Source organism: Ambystoma mexicanum, chromosome 6q, assembly GCF_040938575.1.
Source record: "Ambystoma mexicanum isolate Mex_15411 chromosome 6q, UKY_AmexF1_1, whole genome shotgun sequence".
NCBI lineage: Eukaryota > Metazoa > Chordata > Amphibia > Caudata > Ambystomatidae > Ambystoma > Ambystoma mexicanum.
Genome location: NC_090937.1, coordinates 1,360,109,680 through 1,360,126,939, shown reverse-complemented (window position 1 = coordinate 1,360,126,939; position 17,260 = coordinate 1,360,109,680). Strand labels below are relative to the sequence as shown.

Genomic DNA, 17,260 nt, shown 5'->3' with positions numbered 1-17,260 from the left:
AAGTTGTAGGTCTCATTCTTAGCATTTAAGATGGCGGATTTGTAGGTGGAGGCAGCTGAAGCAAATTTGTCTTTAGTGGAGAGAGAAGGGGCTTTTCTCCAGCTAGTTTCTGCAGTTCTTTTAATATTACAGAGAGCTTTTAATTCTGCTGAGAACCATTTGTTGGAGTGGGCAATAGGTTTGGCTTTTCGTTGTTTGAGAGGAGCTATCTGGTTGAGGGCTAGTTCTAAAGTATTGTTATATAGGTCTACTATGGCTGCTGTTTTATTTTTTTGCGTGGGTACATTAGCTTTACTGATAAGCGCGAGAAAAGGTTTGAGGTTCTCTATAGTGATGTTGCGGTTGTTTCTGGAGATTATTTGAGGTAACTTTGTGGGTCGTGTGGTAGATGGTAAGGATCTAGGTAAAGAGAAGGTAATCATGTGTGGGGGACCCAGCCAGAGAATATACTGAGGGGAGAGCCTTTATGCCCTCACTTGGATGATCTTTGTGTGAGCGGGCTGTGGCCCCTGCCTCAGCATGGGATTACATGAATGTACAGGTTGGCTCTAGTGGCATTCCTTCCCCTTAGTGCAGGGCAAGTGTGTCCTGCTCTGACAGAAAACATGGTGACCATGCATTACCTCAAAAACAAGGTGGTGTGGGGTTGCTGCCTTTGAAGCAGTAAAGCTGTGGTTGTGGCCCCTATAGATCAACATGTCTCTGTTGGCTGACAATCTTGCTGGGATAGAAAACATGATTGTCGATTTCCTCAGCAGGCAGACATCAACCTCCCACAAGTTGGAGCTCTGTTGTAATGTTCTGAATGAGATATTTACTTTAAGGGGACCTCTCAAGTGCACCTGTTTGGCTCCAGTGGCAACTAGAATTGCAATTATTTATGCACTAGGGAATTTCACACATGGGGGTTTCTGGGGATGCATTGATTGCCGAGAAGAACTTTATTCTCCTTTTTGCATTCTCACCAAGTCCTTTCAGCCAGAGACTGCAGAATTGAGGGTCCACCATGATCCTAATCGCTTATGACTGGGACTGGTAAACATGGTACCAGAAGCCTCTGGGCACATCAATCCATTTCCCTTGGTGTCTGTCAGTGAGGTTGATCATGCGCTTCCAGTCAGGGGGCTGAGTCCTTCATCTGCTTAGCCTTCACATGCTTAGCTACTGAAGCTCAGGTATAAGGAGTGGGATTTGTCGGACCCCATCCAGCATGCAATCGTGTTCTTCAGGAGGCCTGTAATCAAATCTATTTACATCTGCATGCAGCATAAACCTTTGTCTTGGTGGAGGGAAAAAGGTCTTGACTCTTTGACACATCCTGCCTCTGTTGTTCTGCAAATCCTGCTCTCTTTGTCCTGCTTGGTCCTGTAGATCAGAACAGTGAAGTTTTACCTGGACTTTATTTCATTCTTCAAGAGGTTCTCTGCGCAAAGCTCATTGTTCACCATCCCTATTGTTATGCAAGGTGTCCAGACATTTGGTCGACCTAAAACTGGTCGAATGACATTTGGTCGACGCAATTTGGTCGAAAACCAAATGGTCGAATTTTTATTTTTAATTATATATTTATTTTTCGGGTTTTTGTTTTTTATACAAATGGGTTTTTAGAAAAAAAAGGGATTGGGGGACCTCCCCAAAAAAAAAAAAAAGGGGTGAAAATAAAAAAAAAAAATATTTGACCATTTGGTTTTCGACCAAATTGGTTCGACCATTTGTCTGGTCGACCAATTTTGTTCGACCAAATGTCTGGTAACCGTTATGCAATCATTCATGGGGATTGCGTAACCAGTATCGTCCACACCTGTTTGTTGTTCCTACTTGGGACTTAAAGCTCTTATTTAGCATTCTTGTTCTTTGAGATTGCCCACCCTTAAAGTGACCTTCCTGGTTGATCACACTTCCACTAGGTGAGTGAATGAGTTCCAGGCTCTTTTGTGAAGCCTCCATACCTGGAAAGCGACTGTCAGAGTTTGTCAAACCTTCCCTCCCAAGTCAGTATTGGATTTTCATCTTTCCTAAAAGATTCATTATCCGGTTTTCTACATCTCACCTCATCCACCCAAGCTGGAGGCAAGGTTTCATTGGCTGGATTCCAAACAGTCTCTCAGCTACAATGTTTCTCAGACAGGGGATGCCAAAAAGCATAACCAGCTCTTAATTACACTGGAGCTCATCCGGAGAATGCCATTATCAAAAAGCCTCTGCATTTCTGAGTGTTATGTTCGGGCTGGGGAGGACACACCTAATGTTCTCAGGGCTTACCCCACCAAAGCTCTGAGAGACACCACTGCCCAGCAAAGAGGTGTGGACATCTGTCATGGCACCATGTGGGCCTCCCTGCACAGGTTTGCAAAGTACTACTGCCTGGATTCCTTGTCTGGTCAGTCTGCCCGTTTTCTGTGGGCAGCAGTTTTCTGATCTAAGTAGTGGTTTTCATTATACTCATTCCTTCAGGGTTCTGTAGTGTTATGAGAGATTATTTAAGATGAGGACCCTTTGGGAGGAAGGAATTAATTAGAAGAACACATTGTTTACCTCTCTTTAATGTTATTTCCAATGGATTAGTCCTCTCTCCCTCACACTTCTCACCACCCTCCCATTCTACCCCTCATCATTGATGGCGCGCACACCTCTTGCTGTTCTCCAGTCCTCTAGTTACTGAGTGCTACGGAAAAAGGTGGAACTGAGGACAAGGGGCACCAAGATCTCAATTTATTTAACCTTTTGATGTCACGTCTGGTATCATGGCCATGCATTGGAATTGGGAGTAACCCACTGCGTTCTCTAGGGGTTGAAAATGTTTCCGTAGGCAGCTGACACTGGAAGGTATATACCAAAGATGAGGAATTTGATGAGGGAAGGACCAATGAATCAGAAAGAACATTCCTGAGAGGTAAGTAATTTGCTCTTCTGATGCTCAACTATAACCTCCTACTGATGTAGCTTAACGTCCCCTCTTGATGCCCAACTCCATTCTCCTACGTCTGATGCCAAAATCCAACCTCCTCCTAATATTCCTTCTGCCCCTCTTGCTTCCTGTCTTTTGCACTCCAATCTCCAATCACAATCTCCTATCTGCACGCCCAACTCGCTCCAAACTCTTGCCACAACTGCCTCCTCCAAACAACCAAACCCCTATCTCCTCGGCTTGGTGTTTTATACTGTGGCCTTTCGTCACAATGGTGTTGACACCAGAGTATAACCTGCAGGTGTGTTCATTCATTAACCTCTGCTCAAGAGTACAAGATATTGGTATGATTTCTTCCTGCAAGCATAGACTGAGGCTCTAAATGACAGTCCGTCGTTTTGGTTTGACAAACCTCATTTAGGCGGGCATTTTCTGTCGCAGGGTCTACTTCTGCTCTTGCTGAGAACATGGCAAATGACTTTATGGTCCTATCCACTGCTCTAATTATCTAAGTGCTTGGCAAGTGTTTGTTCACCTGTGGTGCACACCTTACAGTGCCCAATGCGTCTGTTGTTTTGGTACTGTGGTCTTTTATCTGCATACTGGTTGTATTTAAAGGACCAGTGTTATGCTCCAGGTGACGGTCCCCTACCCGATGACAGAGCTTAAGTGAGAGTAACAAGGAGATACTCCACATACTTTCTGAGTCGATCATTCACGAGATTGGGAGGGCGCTTTCTCTTTGTTCACACTACACTAGATATCCCCAGAGGGAGGGAGGAGAATCCTCACAATATGTGTAGGCATTTATATAGCACACAACCCACCTTCCCGTGAACAGTAACAATGATAATGAGAACAAACAGCAAGTAACACCTCAGTACTTATACAAGAGAAATAAATAACACTGCCACCTTCTTGAGGCAACAATGAGAAATGCAGGCAATCATACCATCATCCCCAATAAACGTTTTAGAAAGTCCCACAAGCCAGCAAAGGAGCATATGTTGTCGTCTGAAGAGTAGGGTTTTCAATTCCTTCTTAAACTGCTGGGGAGAAGGGATTTTCCTGATGTTAGTCGGTTGGTAGTTTCAAATTTTGGAGGGTATAGGAGGAGAAGGTCTGTTTCTTGTTGTTTTCCTTCCTTCAATTTGTGGTTTCAAGTTGTGGTTTCAAGTCTAATAGTGCTTTAGTTATGGGGCTTCATGGTAAGTTATGAGAAATATATTATTGGATTATTTGATGGATGTTGTTGGTATGAAGTTTTTTCACTTCACCAATGAATTTGCCTTTGCTGGTAAGAGGAGGTCGGTAGATGAGGTGGAGGGTGGCATTATGTAGATGTTTGTTCAGGAAATACCAGGTGATGAGTTCTCCATTGAGGAGAAATATGTTGGTTCCTGTGCAACTATATTTTATCTATCGTCTTGCTCCTTGATCGTTCCAGTATCTTTAATACTTTGTGACATTTATGTGCATAGTAAGCATCTCTGACTTTGCAATCTTTTGGATCTCTTTCTACCTGAATGGATGCTCATAACAGATGCCACTGAAATCCAGGATTAAGTGCAAATTAATGAAGGTGTATATTAGAGTTCTAAAGAGGTTGGCCCTGCTTTTTCCTTTTGTATTACATATATTACTCTCTTAGCATTTCACCACTGGTACACTATTGTCCTTCTTTTTATTTCTCTTTACTCAGTTATCACTTTCAAAATAGTCCACATATTCCAAATTGTGCAAATGGAAGAATCACCTAGTTTCCACTTTGTCTCAAAGGCTCCTTGTTATTATGTTTGCTTGTTGCACTCTAATAAGTTACCACCATCTGATTTCACAAATACATCGCCAACTATCGCCAACCATGGCCGAACCTTGGTGATCACTTCACTGATCCTGGTCAGCCATAGCCAAGCATGGCCGACCATAGCCAACCCGGACTGACCATCACCAACCATAGTCATATATTCTCAAATATCAGCAACCATTGCTGACCATCAACAACCATTGGGGACTATGCTAGACCATTGCCAACCATTGCTGCTCATAGTCGATTGTAAGAAACCATGACTGCCCATTGTTAACAAAGTCCACTACTGCTGGCCATCTCTGATTATGATCGACCATGACCTCCATTGCTGACTTGATGGAGCATGGCTGATCTGATGAACCCCAGCCAACCATAGCCGATGATGGTAGCCCTAATTAACCATGGCTACCCATCACCAACCATGGCCTATCATCGTCCACCACTGCTGACCATAGCCTAACCAGCATCATTACCTGGGACCTGGGGGGAGGTCTGTTTGTGTGGATCAGTTCCCTTTTGCAAGGCCAAAATTGTTGGCTTTGCCAATACTAGTTCAAACTGGTGCCAATAGTTTGTTTTCCTGCCTTTCATGCTTTAGATAACTTTACTGTTGAAGATTGTATTATAGCTCACTTTTATTTATTTTGGGCTCCCAGATTATGCTGTTATTATTGGCAAGTGGAAGTTCTACTTATATTGAGCCTGCTTTCCGAAAGTGTGGATAATACAAACGTTGAGATGGGTAGAAGTCAGGTATCTTCTCCTGGGGATATGAGATCATGCTGATACCATCCTGTGACATTCACTGGAGCCAGTGGAATGAAGGTGCAGCATGTGAGTTAAGGATAGTTTGCAATTTGATCTTGATTGACTGTGTTTGTATTAGGGAATACTTAATTTGGACTGAGTGTTCGTACCTTAATATTGGCATGCCCAACATTTGTAGAGAACTCGTTTTACCCTTAGGCCTATTTTTCATACCTTAATATTGCTACTCCCAACATGTTTAGACTTCACCCTTTTAGGTCTGTCAAGAGACAGCTTTCTCTCTGCTAGCCTCTTTCAGGTAGCTATTTAGAGGTCAGGACAAGTGCATCCATCCGAAAACTGTGTTCCAGCAGCAGTCATTTTTGAATAGGCAGAGGAGCTTCCTAAGAAGGGGGGGAAGGTTGGTGATTTATGCTACAAAAGAATGTTTTGTTTTCTTGCTGCTTGGTACACTGATGTGTTTTCATTTTAGTGCTGCATTAAATTGTGCTGGTTGTTATTGTGTTATTATTCTTGATTATGTATTGTTCATGTTGTCTAACGTCATACAAATTGACTGATACAATTATACTGCCATTTTTTAAAGACAAAAAAAAACAGCCTTTTTTTATTTCTCAACCTGCGACCATGCATGAAAGCTCACTGAGGCTGGAACAGTGGATTGTGCCTTAGGGTGCTTAGTGTGAGAGTCTCCCTTGGGCCTCCACACGGCTTTCACCAGAGCTGTGTTCATACTTTCCTTCTTGTCTGTTTGCCCCAGAGTTCCTTTCATGGATTGCTGTTTTTATAGGTGTTAGGAAACCTCGGGACACTGGTGAAAGGATTAGGATACATGGAGCTGGAATGGAGATGAGCAGAAAATGGAGGGTCTTGAGCAGCAAGTGCTCCTCCTTTTTCCTTGAGGGACCGTGGATCTTCCTTTGTTTGTTGGGGCTCTGGGCAGTATAATTTTTTCCACCATGCCCTCCTTGATGGTCTGGTAGATCACTGATTGTACAGATGCTCATCCTAATCATCTTCCTTCAATTAGGCTTTGGATTTGAGTTTGGCCTCAGATGAGGTGTTAATTTGTGTCCCTTAACATTTTCAGGCCTCCCTGCTTTCTCCTTCGTCAACTGATCCACCAGAGTGGAGACCCGTAATCACTACATTGTGCATTGTGCAATGTGCATGTGTGTAAGTTTGTGTGTTTATGTGTGTGTGTAAGATGATTGGAATGAGTGTGCACTCATGTGAGTCTGTGTGTGTGCATTTCAGTGAGTGAATGAGTGAATGGTTGTGCAAGTGGGACATGCATGTGTGTTTCAGCGAGTGACAAAGTGAAGGTTTGTGTTTGCCATTGGCATGTGTGTTGTGTAATTTTTGTGTTTGCTTTGTGGGGGAAGAGGAGGGCCACATTGGCAGCAGGTCATTCATGAATTCGACTGGCAAGTATTGTGTATACCAACCATCCATCATGAAAGTGGAGTCTTAGACTGGTTTAAGGCCTTTCTGGCCGATCGATCTCAATCAGTCTCTCTGCCTCCTTTTCATTCTGCTGCAGTCTCTTTATTCTGCGGGGTCCCCTATCCTGTTCAATGTCTATATTAGACCCCTCCTGCTCCTCTTTCCGTCTCATGGGTTCCGCTATTACTCTTATGTGGATGATACTCAAATCCTGGTCCGTCTGGACCTTACTCAAGCTGAAACTGCTGTCCGCCTTAAAAGGTGTCTTGAGGATTTGGGGACATGGATGAGGACAAACTGGCTAAAACTCAATGGCAGTAAGACTAAGGTTTTAGTCGTGGGTACTACATCGCCCCACTTATTTTGGACCACTTATTTCTGGCCTTGTTCTCTTGGCCCACTTCCCACGCCTGTAATGTCGGCCAGAAATCTGGGGGTTAAATTCTCTGTATCCCTTTCCATGGATGAACAGGTCACAGCGGTGTGCAAGTCCGGGCACTTTAAGCTCCGGATTTTGCAAAAGGTTCTTCCCTTTATTCCTGTAGCATGTCAGGCTCCGGTGGTTGCAGCCTTGATTCTCAGTATGCTGGACCTGACTCAACCTGGTAACTTTATTAAGCGACTCCAGTTACTCCAGAACGCGGCAGCCAGAGCTATCGTTTAGCCCACTTTTGGAGCCCACGTGTCTCCATTGTTAAGGCAGCTGCACTGGCTTCCCGTCGCTGACCGGATCCTCTTTAAGTCCATGTGTATGGTGCATCGAGTCTTCTATGGCTGTTGAGATGAATACTTGCAAGCAAAATTTCTACTCTATGTGCCCAACCGCTTGCTGCGCTCCCAGTCAGCTCTTTTGATAGCGGTCCCTTGTTATAGACTAGCCCCATCTAGAGGGCATGCCTTTTCGGTGGCAGCTGCAAAAGCCCGGAATGCTCTTCCCCATATTTTACGGGGAACTGCTGATCATCTTGTCTTCCGCCGGCTACTAAAAATGATGCTGTTCTGAGTTCAGCTTTATTATTAAAATTGTTATCACGCTCTTAGCGCTAAGATGCCTTAGGGTATACGTGCGCTCAACAAATTCTGTTAACATAATATAACAAAGTATTCACAGTAGCGGTGCAGTCACATATTTGGGCACAGATATCATGAAAAAGGTTTTTACTGGGCCATGTTAGCATATCTTTTGGAGAACTCCGTAATATTGTTTTCAGGGCTAGTACTGGCATATATTTGGCAATGGAAGTATGGAAAAGGCCATGCCAGCATATATTGTGGACACAATCTATTGTGGACATGTGCTTTACACTGGCCATTCTCACACATTTTACAGGGTGATTGCTGGCACATAATGTGGGCACATCATGAAAGTGTTTTATACCGGTTATGCCAGCTTATTTTGTGGGTGAAGCATCATGAACATGTTTTAGGTATGGATGCTGGCATATATCCTGAATGCAGAATTTTGAACGTGTTTTAAAATTGCAATGCCGGCATATATTGTTGGGCACAGGCATCTTGAAACTATGTAAAATACCTGTGTGCACTGTTGGTGACTTAGCATCTATTGGCATATATTTTGCTGACAGGCATATTACTTTGCTATACCTCTTGAACACACCTTTACGTACATTGGGATTTGCGGCTGGCAAACTCACCACACCTATAGACACATGCAACACTGTTAAACACACATATCAACAATAGGATTGCATTGCACTTTAGAAACAATGAGGCACACCTTTAAAAATGCTTCTTTCCTCACAAAGACATGCTGGTGAAAGTTGCCAGTAGACAATAGGTCAATCATCATAAGGACGAATGGTGCACAAAACAATGTTGCAGACACAAGGGAACACTGGAAGGTCGTGACTATTATGCCCCTTCCACAGCCCTGTCCCAGTGATCATTTACATGGAGGAGCTTCCATACTGCGGTATGATACTGAACATGCTGAAAGCTAGCCTTCTCCTGATCCTTGCACCATTCATTTGCTCGTTTGGTTGGGCACCACTTGCTAAATGATTTTGGAAAGTCTGTTTCTCCTCTTCCACATACATTGATTGATTCAACATTTCAGTAGCACACACAATATATTCTAATGTTTTTTTGTGGCTGAATATTTGTTGTTAAGCTTGCCCCTAGCTGCTGAGTTGACCTGTGTTGTTGGACACATGGAAGTGTCAGAGTTGCACTTGAAACGATGCAGTGGACTGAGCATTGGAAACAGTGAGGGTAAATAATTGATTTGGAAGGCTTGTGTGTGAGATAAGAGGTCAGGGAAAGATACCACTAAGGAAGAGTACCTCTAGACCCCTCACACCTGGAAGCTTCTGGAGTTTTGTAAAGAGCATTTTACACAATCACATCGATCTACACACACAATACGCCTTCTATCCTTCACCCAATCACATCCATACAATCATTCCCATCCATGCATCCATCCACCTTTTAACATCCATCCATGTATTCATCTATCCAGTCACAATCATCCATACAGTTACACTCATCAATATATCAGACGTATCCATCCAGTTGCACCCGATCTATACAAATGCCCAGTTAATATCTCCCATTATGAACACACACACACTCGCAAACACCCATTTTTCTTCCCCATCCCTGCATGCACTCGCATCCAAAATGTGCCCAAACATCCACTAATCACATCCTTCTGCAAAATGGTATCCATCATCCGGCCACATGATCACACTCGTCCGTGCTTTCATACTTCTCCCTAAACAAACACTTTTAGCAATTAAACAATCAGCAAGCCAGACCTGTTCACTTTTCCAGTGCTTGAAATTGGTGGTAACTATAAATATTTTAAAAAAAAGGTTCTTTCCCCCACTGATCCTGATAATGATTAGTAACGCAAAAGTTCCCTTTGGGGATGAGAATGAGGTAGTGGAATGGACTATAGATGCATAATATGCTCAACAGGAGCTATTACACTATCGTGGACCAAGCAACTCACATCAACTCAGTCTTTTAAGGTATCTTAGCCTCTCTCGTTGGACTCAAGGCATTACTCTACAAAGGGTGTTGGGTTGTACAAAAAACTGCAAGCATTCAAGAGGTAAATGACCTAAATTCCAGGCAAATATAGAAATGAAAATTATGAATATCTATAAACTACAAGGCAGAGAAAATGTGGGTGTCAAAATAGGAACAACTGGAAACAAGTAACACTTCACATTCAATAGAAAAAAAGTTCCTTAAACTGCATTAGAATGCATTCTACAAGCATGGCAGTGAAAAACTATTTGGAAATCCTCTGAAGTGTAATTCAAAGACTTTCAAAAAGGACAGCAAACAATAGGCTGGCCAAGTCAAAAATTAACTTGCCGCTGTTACAGAGTAGGCACTGTGAGTGGAATTGCTTTCACTCGAGCAGGAAAACTACACAAGCAGCGTCGGAAGGGGATCATACAGCTCCTGATATGCTTCTCATGTGCTAGAGATGAAGGCAGCTCAAAGCAATGTAAAAAGTACCGCTGAACGTCAACAAGACAGTAGGGTCCTCTGATCGGCTTACGATCTCCAGTGGGCACTGGTGGCAGATGGGTCCTAAGCAGGCTTGATGCTTTTGAGTTGGTTCTAAAGTGGCCCTCGATAAAGAGGTTTGAGATACAAAGACTTTCAAATGGACTGTGGGATGTAACCACAGATGGGTGCAGAATGGAGTTAAAGCAAGCTTGAAGACTTAAAATCACCTCTAATGTTCTTCCTCAGCAGAGATGCACAATTTCATAGTCCAGCATCCGTCTTAATGTCTGGGGCTTTTTCACTTACCGGTAACTTTCATTCATTCAGTCCTTACCCTATGAAGTGAGTCCTCACTTGGAAGGCAGGTGCTTCACAAGCCCCTTAAAAAATAATTAGCTTTTCTTCTAGCTCTTCCCCCAAGCTGAGTATGAAAGGACCTCTTACTCATGGAGACTTTCTGTTTGATTACCAAGTGTGTTAAAAACACAATGGGGCTCTGGACAGCTGGGTGTCAAGGACTCTAACAAGCAGGACTTAGACTCAGAGTAATGAAGATTACCCTTAAGTAATCAGGCCATTATTTCTTGTCCGTCTTGCTCGTTACAGTCCTTACTCTATGAGGATGTACCAAGCCAAACTCCTTCCAGAGATAGAACCAAAACAAGAACATGCAGATCTGCTTTGTCATTCATGTTGTGATAGCCATCTAACATATCGGAAGATAAACAACGGCCCAAAGACACTGAGCTAATACCTCTAAAAATGGTTAATTGTGTCTTTAGTAGTGTAGGAAATAGCCAAGAGCTCCAGATACCGGTAATGCCACTGGCTGGAATTCCAAGTAAGCAACTGGCCACTGACAGCCTCCACTGTAACCAAAGGGCATATAAGATAAGAAGCCCCAGTCATTACTAAGACAGCACAGTAGTGTAAAACTCATGGACAACACAGTGCAGACAATAGAATGTACCCCATACATATAGTAATTTCCCCAGCTTCAACCTCTTCCAATCAGGGCTCCTTGAAGAAACACACACCCCAGGAAATGTGTCTGAGGTTAATTGCAGACACTGACAACCATCAAACACTGACAACCATCAAAGCTTGACTAGACCATCAGGAAACAGGGCCTAACTGCAGTTAAGATCCCAGAAAAAAGAGAAATGGTTTCCTAGAGATTTGAAGTTTGGAAAGACCCCAAGATATTCTCAATTGAAATATGAAAATATAGGATTAGGTTGATAAATCAGGGCAGTAACACTGACAGCTAGTTGCCATAATAACTGAAGTGATGTCAGAGAGGCCTCTTGATAGAAAGGAATGGAATATCAAGGGGCTATTTCATGAGAACAATTTCAGAGAAAAAACACCTGCCAGGTGGCAGAAGAACAAGGCCGCACATACACGGGCAGAACACACCAGATTCTGCTTAGCTTTAAGGACTGCACTTTTTCCAGTCATAGCTAAACCACATGAGGAGAATCCTAAATGTTCCATCTCCTATGGAAAGGAATAGAAAGCATAATGAATCCACCATGCAAGCTGAGACGGTCTTCAACTAAAAGAAACGTGCATCCTTCTAGCTGTACAATTCTGCAACAAACATCATTGCTAACCAGACAAGGGTCTTTGGGAAGCTGACTGTAATCAACCAGAGAACTGCCTCTGCAGAAAGTGGACAAAACACAATTAAGCTAACGATGACCCGAATAGTCAATCACTGCTATACCCAACTACTAAAACAGGTCAACTATGACCTAGCACATAATGGATCGGCCAGCTGTAAATGCCTAAGTGGAGATTTAGTAGGTTGACAGAGAGATGAACCTACCTAGTATGGAATTATATTTAAAAGGGCAGACTTATATCAAATTAATAAAGCTATAATTTCTGAAATTGCATCTGTTTTTCTCCCTGTGCTTAAGTGAATCCAACGAAGAATAAAGCATAATTCCAAAATTCAGCAATCTGTGGGTATTGAACTCTGATCCATGGAGCTCAGTGGTCTGTGCTTTTACCACTGTGCTATACATGGTTCAGAAAATAGCAGCCAAAAATGACTTACATGGAGAATTGTAGCCAATACAAAAAGTAAAAAGGAAAAGGTAGCAATAGCAGGCTTGGTCACCCGACACTGGGATTTAATCTGCAGAGCTGCCTGTTAGGTAGTTTGATTCAATGATTCATTTTAGGGGCTGGAGTTGCCAGGTTAGTACTGGAGAGAAAGTTCATTCAAACAGACACGCATCCCTGACTGAACACACACAAAGCACAGCTTTTCCCTAACTAAAAGAAAAAAATCAAGCTGGCACAGTGATTTGAGTCTTTCCATTTGGCCCCCCCTCACTCCCCTGGTGTTGTGTTTTATTTTGTTTTTTACATTTGGTCTCAAGTAGATTCAAATAACATGAGGGATCTGGTTGTAGATTCTCTTCAGTGTCCCATGCAGGAGAAATGGTGTACCTAGCAATGGGTGAAAACTGTGCTTTCCTTGTGTGCTGTCAGGGCAGCGTGTCCTTTTAAAAGACATTTTTCTTTCGTTAATCTTGTATCCTGACAATTCCAGCAGCTGAAATAAATCTGTGAATCAAGCTACCTTCCAGGCAGCTATACAGATTATATATATATATATATATATATATATTGTAAGTATTTATATGCAACTCCCTGAGAACGTCCGTTCTGGATAAACATGAGATGGACAGTCAGACCCAACAAGGTCTGGCAGCATACTTCTTTTGAAACATAGGAACCATTACACATCTATATGTTTATATTTATATGTGATAAGGTGATCAAGAGATCAATATTTGTCAGCAGTACCTACCTCCATGTATTAAAGAAAGGGGCCCATATGATGCACTCCCTAACCAATACCTCACAGTCTCAAGATATTGCCTCCACTCTCTGATGCTCCTTATGTCCATTTGCTTGTCTGCCACCTTCCCCTGCTCTGACCTCAACACACTGCTTCTTGGTTCGTGCTGTCCTTTTAATGCTCTGCCTTCTCCCTCCATTGGACCTCTTTCTCTGCCCAATTTGTCCCTGTCTTACACACCAGGGATGTGCTGGAAACAGCAAAAGTTACAATAGTGGGTTAAGCCTTGCCCACTTTCTCCGCATAGACCAGCTGTAGAATAATGATGGCGGCCCTGGAAGCTGAATGTCCCAGTTTGTGTTATGGACCTTAGGTTTGGATCCTCTAGGGTAAATGCAGTTTCTTTGGGGTTTTGGATTCCCCATTCACATCCCTGGTGGTCTAAGGTCTCTTCTGCTGGCTGCGGGTGGTTGCCTTCAGTGCTAAGGATTCTACTGCCGCTGCTGCATACCCAGTCTCCTTGCCTCTGGCAAAAATGCCCAGTATATGAGGTGTGTTGGGGGGATGTTCTTCTTTTGTCTCTCAGACAGCATGGGTTGCGGGAGGGTTGTTCTTCACCTGTTGCTGCTTATATTTAGTTATTTACGACACAATGGGCCTCATTACGACCCTGGCGGAGTGGGTTTACGCCAGCGTTATTCGCGGCGGACCCGTCCGCCCTACTACGAGTTTCCGTAGCGCCATGGAGCGTTTTCCGCCTGGTTTTTCCGGGCGGAGAAATCCATGGCGCTACGGGACCTTGTCGTTAATTACGCCACCGTATTTTGAGGTGGCGTAATTAACGCCTTCCCCACTCCCATTATACCCTATGGGGCAAAAATGGGAATGGGGAAGGGTAAAATGGGGGATGGGGATTTACCGCCCCGCCAAGGTCGGAATGGGGCGGAAAATCCGCCAACCCCCATGGCGCTATCGGCAGCTTTCCGCCGTGCTCCATGGTGCATTTTGCACCGCGATTTCCGCCAGGGTCGTAATGAGGGCCAATGACTCTAGAAAAGACAGAAAGTGTCTGGTGAGCATTTTCCACCTGAAGCATGGTGTGAGATAAAGCAGTACTGCACAAGTATGGGGGGGCATGAATTGAGCCCCTCTCTAATGTCACCATCCTCATCAGTGGTAGGACTGACAATATTTCTCCTTGGGTAGGACTTCCCCCTTCTGCTGAAAAGGTGAGGATCCTGGCCTTCCCAAAGTAAGCAAGGATCCATCTGATCATTGTAACCTAGAGGGTAACATGTGTGCCCAGCTGTGCCTGTCTCTGAGTAAGTGTATCATTCCTAGAAACCTCCTAGACCACTGCTGTGCACCACTGGGGGCCCAGCTTCATATTCTAAGAGATAGCCCCACCTGCCTTTAGGGGGAGTGGAAAGAGTAGAAAGAAATAGGGTTTGTCCAGCAGTGCCTTTCTAGAAAGCTCACAGAAAACAGGGTCAGACCTGTGGGGCGCAGTGGCACCGGCAGGCAGACTCGCAGTGTGGCGGTTGGGAAACAAGGGTGCCGGTAAATTTACCGGAACCCTTGTTTCCAGACCACCACACTTGTAATGAGGCCTGTTTATTTATTTGAGACACACACATCCCCCACAGACAGCCTCCACAGGCCTAACCATTATAACATCTACACCAACCAATCCACGATAAAGCTCTCCTCTTTAGTCCTATCACACTCTCCCACATCAGTGGCTAACTAGACCCAATGCACTGTAATCTTTCTGATCTTGTGCTCTTTCCTACACGTAACAAGCTCCTAAGTCTCTCCGCCAAACCCATAAAAAAGCAGATTGGCACACTGGAGCCAGGTACTTCTGACCTGCGCTAAACAACACCACAGGTTTTGTATCTGCCTCTCCCACTGTCCTACTAATGAATCCCAGCCTCCTTCTTTTTTCTTAGATCCTTACGCGGCAAGGCCACCAATAGTGGCAGAAAAGCACTATACAAGACCACTTACACTTGCACCACATTAAATTAAGTGCACTGGGATGTACTGTTCCATCCATGGATTGCCTGCTGCAAATGTTGCTTCCTTGTGTTGCTACATTAAAGTGTTGGGTGGTGGATGGTTCATTATTACATGTTTCTTTGCACTAAAAGTTTGCTTTCGCGATTGTTTAAATACAAAAAAATATGTGTGGGCATAATCAGTGTATGGGGTTCTTCAGATCAATTGACTCTCCCATGTTCTATAGGTTGGTGAGATCAGTTTTATAGCTCACTATATATATATATATTTGATGTTTGAAATTTTTTTTAACGGAGTTGTACATATTTCCTTAAATGGAATTCTTTAAACAAAGCTCAGCTGCTGTGGTGCAATTGCCCCCTAGAGTATAATATTGGGTTCTATGACTTATTTTTTTTATTATTGTTCGTCTCAAAGTGTGCAGGTTAATTACATTGTTGAAAATATATTCTATGTAACATTTCTTACATCTCTTTCTCTTTTCCTTTTTCTTGTTTTATTTTGATCTTATTTTATAGTTTTTGTTCCTATTTTTGTTTTTCTCACTAGCCTTCATTCTGTGGCCTTGATGCTAAATTTGAATGGCGAAAAATGGTTGGTATTATTTTCTTACTCACTTAATACCTTAATGAATCCAAGTAGATCAAGTGATATTTATGTACGTTTTCTTATTTATGCACCAGCATATGTGACTAGCAAGCAGTGTATAGGTGAATTCTGCAACAGCAGAAAGGAATTTAAACTTCGGGTCACTATACTTCTTCCACAGGTTTCACATACTTTCATTATTGGCAAATCCTTATCAAGGCGTGCATCAGTGGTTAATACTTGTCTGCGGCACAAGTACATTGTATCATTGCAATATTTTTGCACAGCATTAAACTGTCCCTTATAGCTTCCTTGTACTATATGTGAAAGTGCATTTCAGGGTATGCTAATTCCTTAGTGTACAGTAGTGATTATTCCATTGTTAACATACTTAAACTGAAATGCAACAGAGCGGTGCGGTGGCATGACATCATTCTGATATTATTACCTTTGTGGACATACGTTTGGAGAAGCATGTCCTTTAGTTTTATAGAAAGCAATAGCAGTCATTATGGAGAAATAATTGACCATCTTGAGTCAAATTATGAGTCAAAGTCTATGGCCATAGGTCAGGAAGGGCAGTTATCTAAATCGATACTTACCCTTCCCAAAATCCATAAGAACATATTACAAGGAGAGTTTGGGCGCCACCTAACCCTCATCTGGGAATCTGTATTATTGGCCCCTCTGAATGGGAGACAATTCTTATTATGGCAATAGATGGGCCTGCCAGATTTGTGGTGTTTCCTGGCTATGATGCTGCATCCATACACGTCCCTGTAAATTATTGGTGTGTTCTCAGATATGTAACGTCAGTATTTATCAGAAAGTGCAACATCCACTACTGTTATAGTCTATTGACACTCACACCTGTCTGGAGTCAGTGTCAGGAATGGGTGGAGGGAATATTTTGGGGAGAGTTAGAGGTGTGTGTCCTATCAAAGACGGTGGTTTCTAAATGGCATGCTGATGATTCAGTGTGGTGGGTAAACTGCAGAGCAGTTGAGAGTAGATATGGACATGGAACAGGCTGAGGAGCCAGGGAAAAGTTGGGGCTGAAGATGAGAAAATCAGGGCTATTCTCAGCAGTTGTGGGATAGCCTACAGGGAACTCTGGAGATTTCCCATTGGGCCTCTGCACCCGGGGCCTCTCTTGCTTGGGTACCTCCATTTTCTGCTCCTCCTACCCTCCTCCCATGCTCTCTGTCCCCTTTCTTCAATCTATCCTCATCCTCCACATCCTAAAAAGTTTCTAGCATTGTATGCCTCTCTTATCAAATGTTATGTTTGGTTTTTGTTTATGTTAAACTACTTTGTAATCCCTACGTAGGGACAAATCTGCTTTAAAATTCCCTATTTGGATCCATTCTTTCAAACATGTTCTTGGGAGAAACCCCAAACCCTTCGTAGAGGT

At 43.2% G+C, this 17,260-nt stretch overlaps 1 protein-coding gene across 2 annotated transcripts in view; it reads left to right on the top strand.

Moving 5' to 3' along the window:
- JAKMIP1 (janus kinase and microtubule interacting protein 1) overlaps window positions 1-17,260 on the top strand; it is a 3,487,328-nt gene that overhangs the window by 3,463,312 nt on the left and 6,756 nt on the right. For both annotated transcript variants that reach the window (XM_069631978.1, XM_069631979.1), the window contains one exon: window positions 15,808-15,852. In XM_069631978.1, coding sequence (XP_069488079.1) covers window positions 15,808-15,852 — 45 coding nt within the window. The remainder of the gene's footprint in view (window positions 1-15,807; window positions 15,853-17,260) is intronic.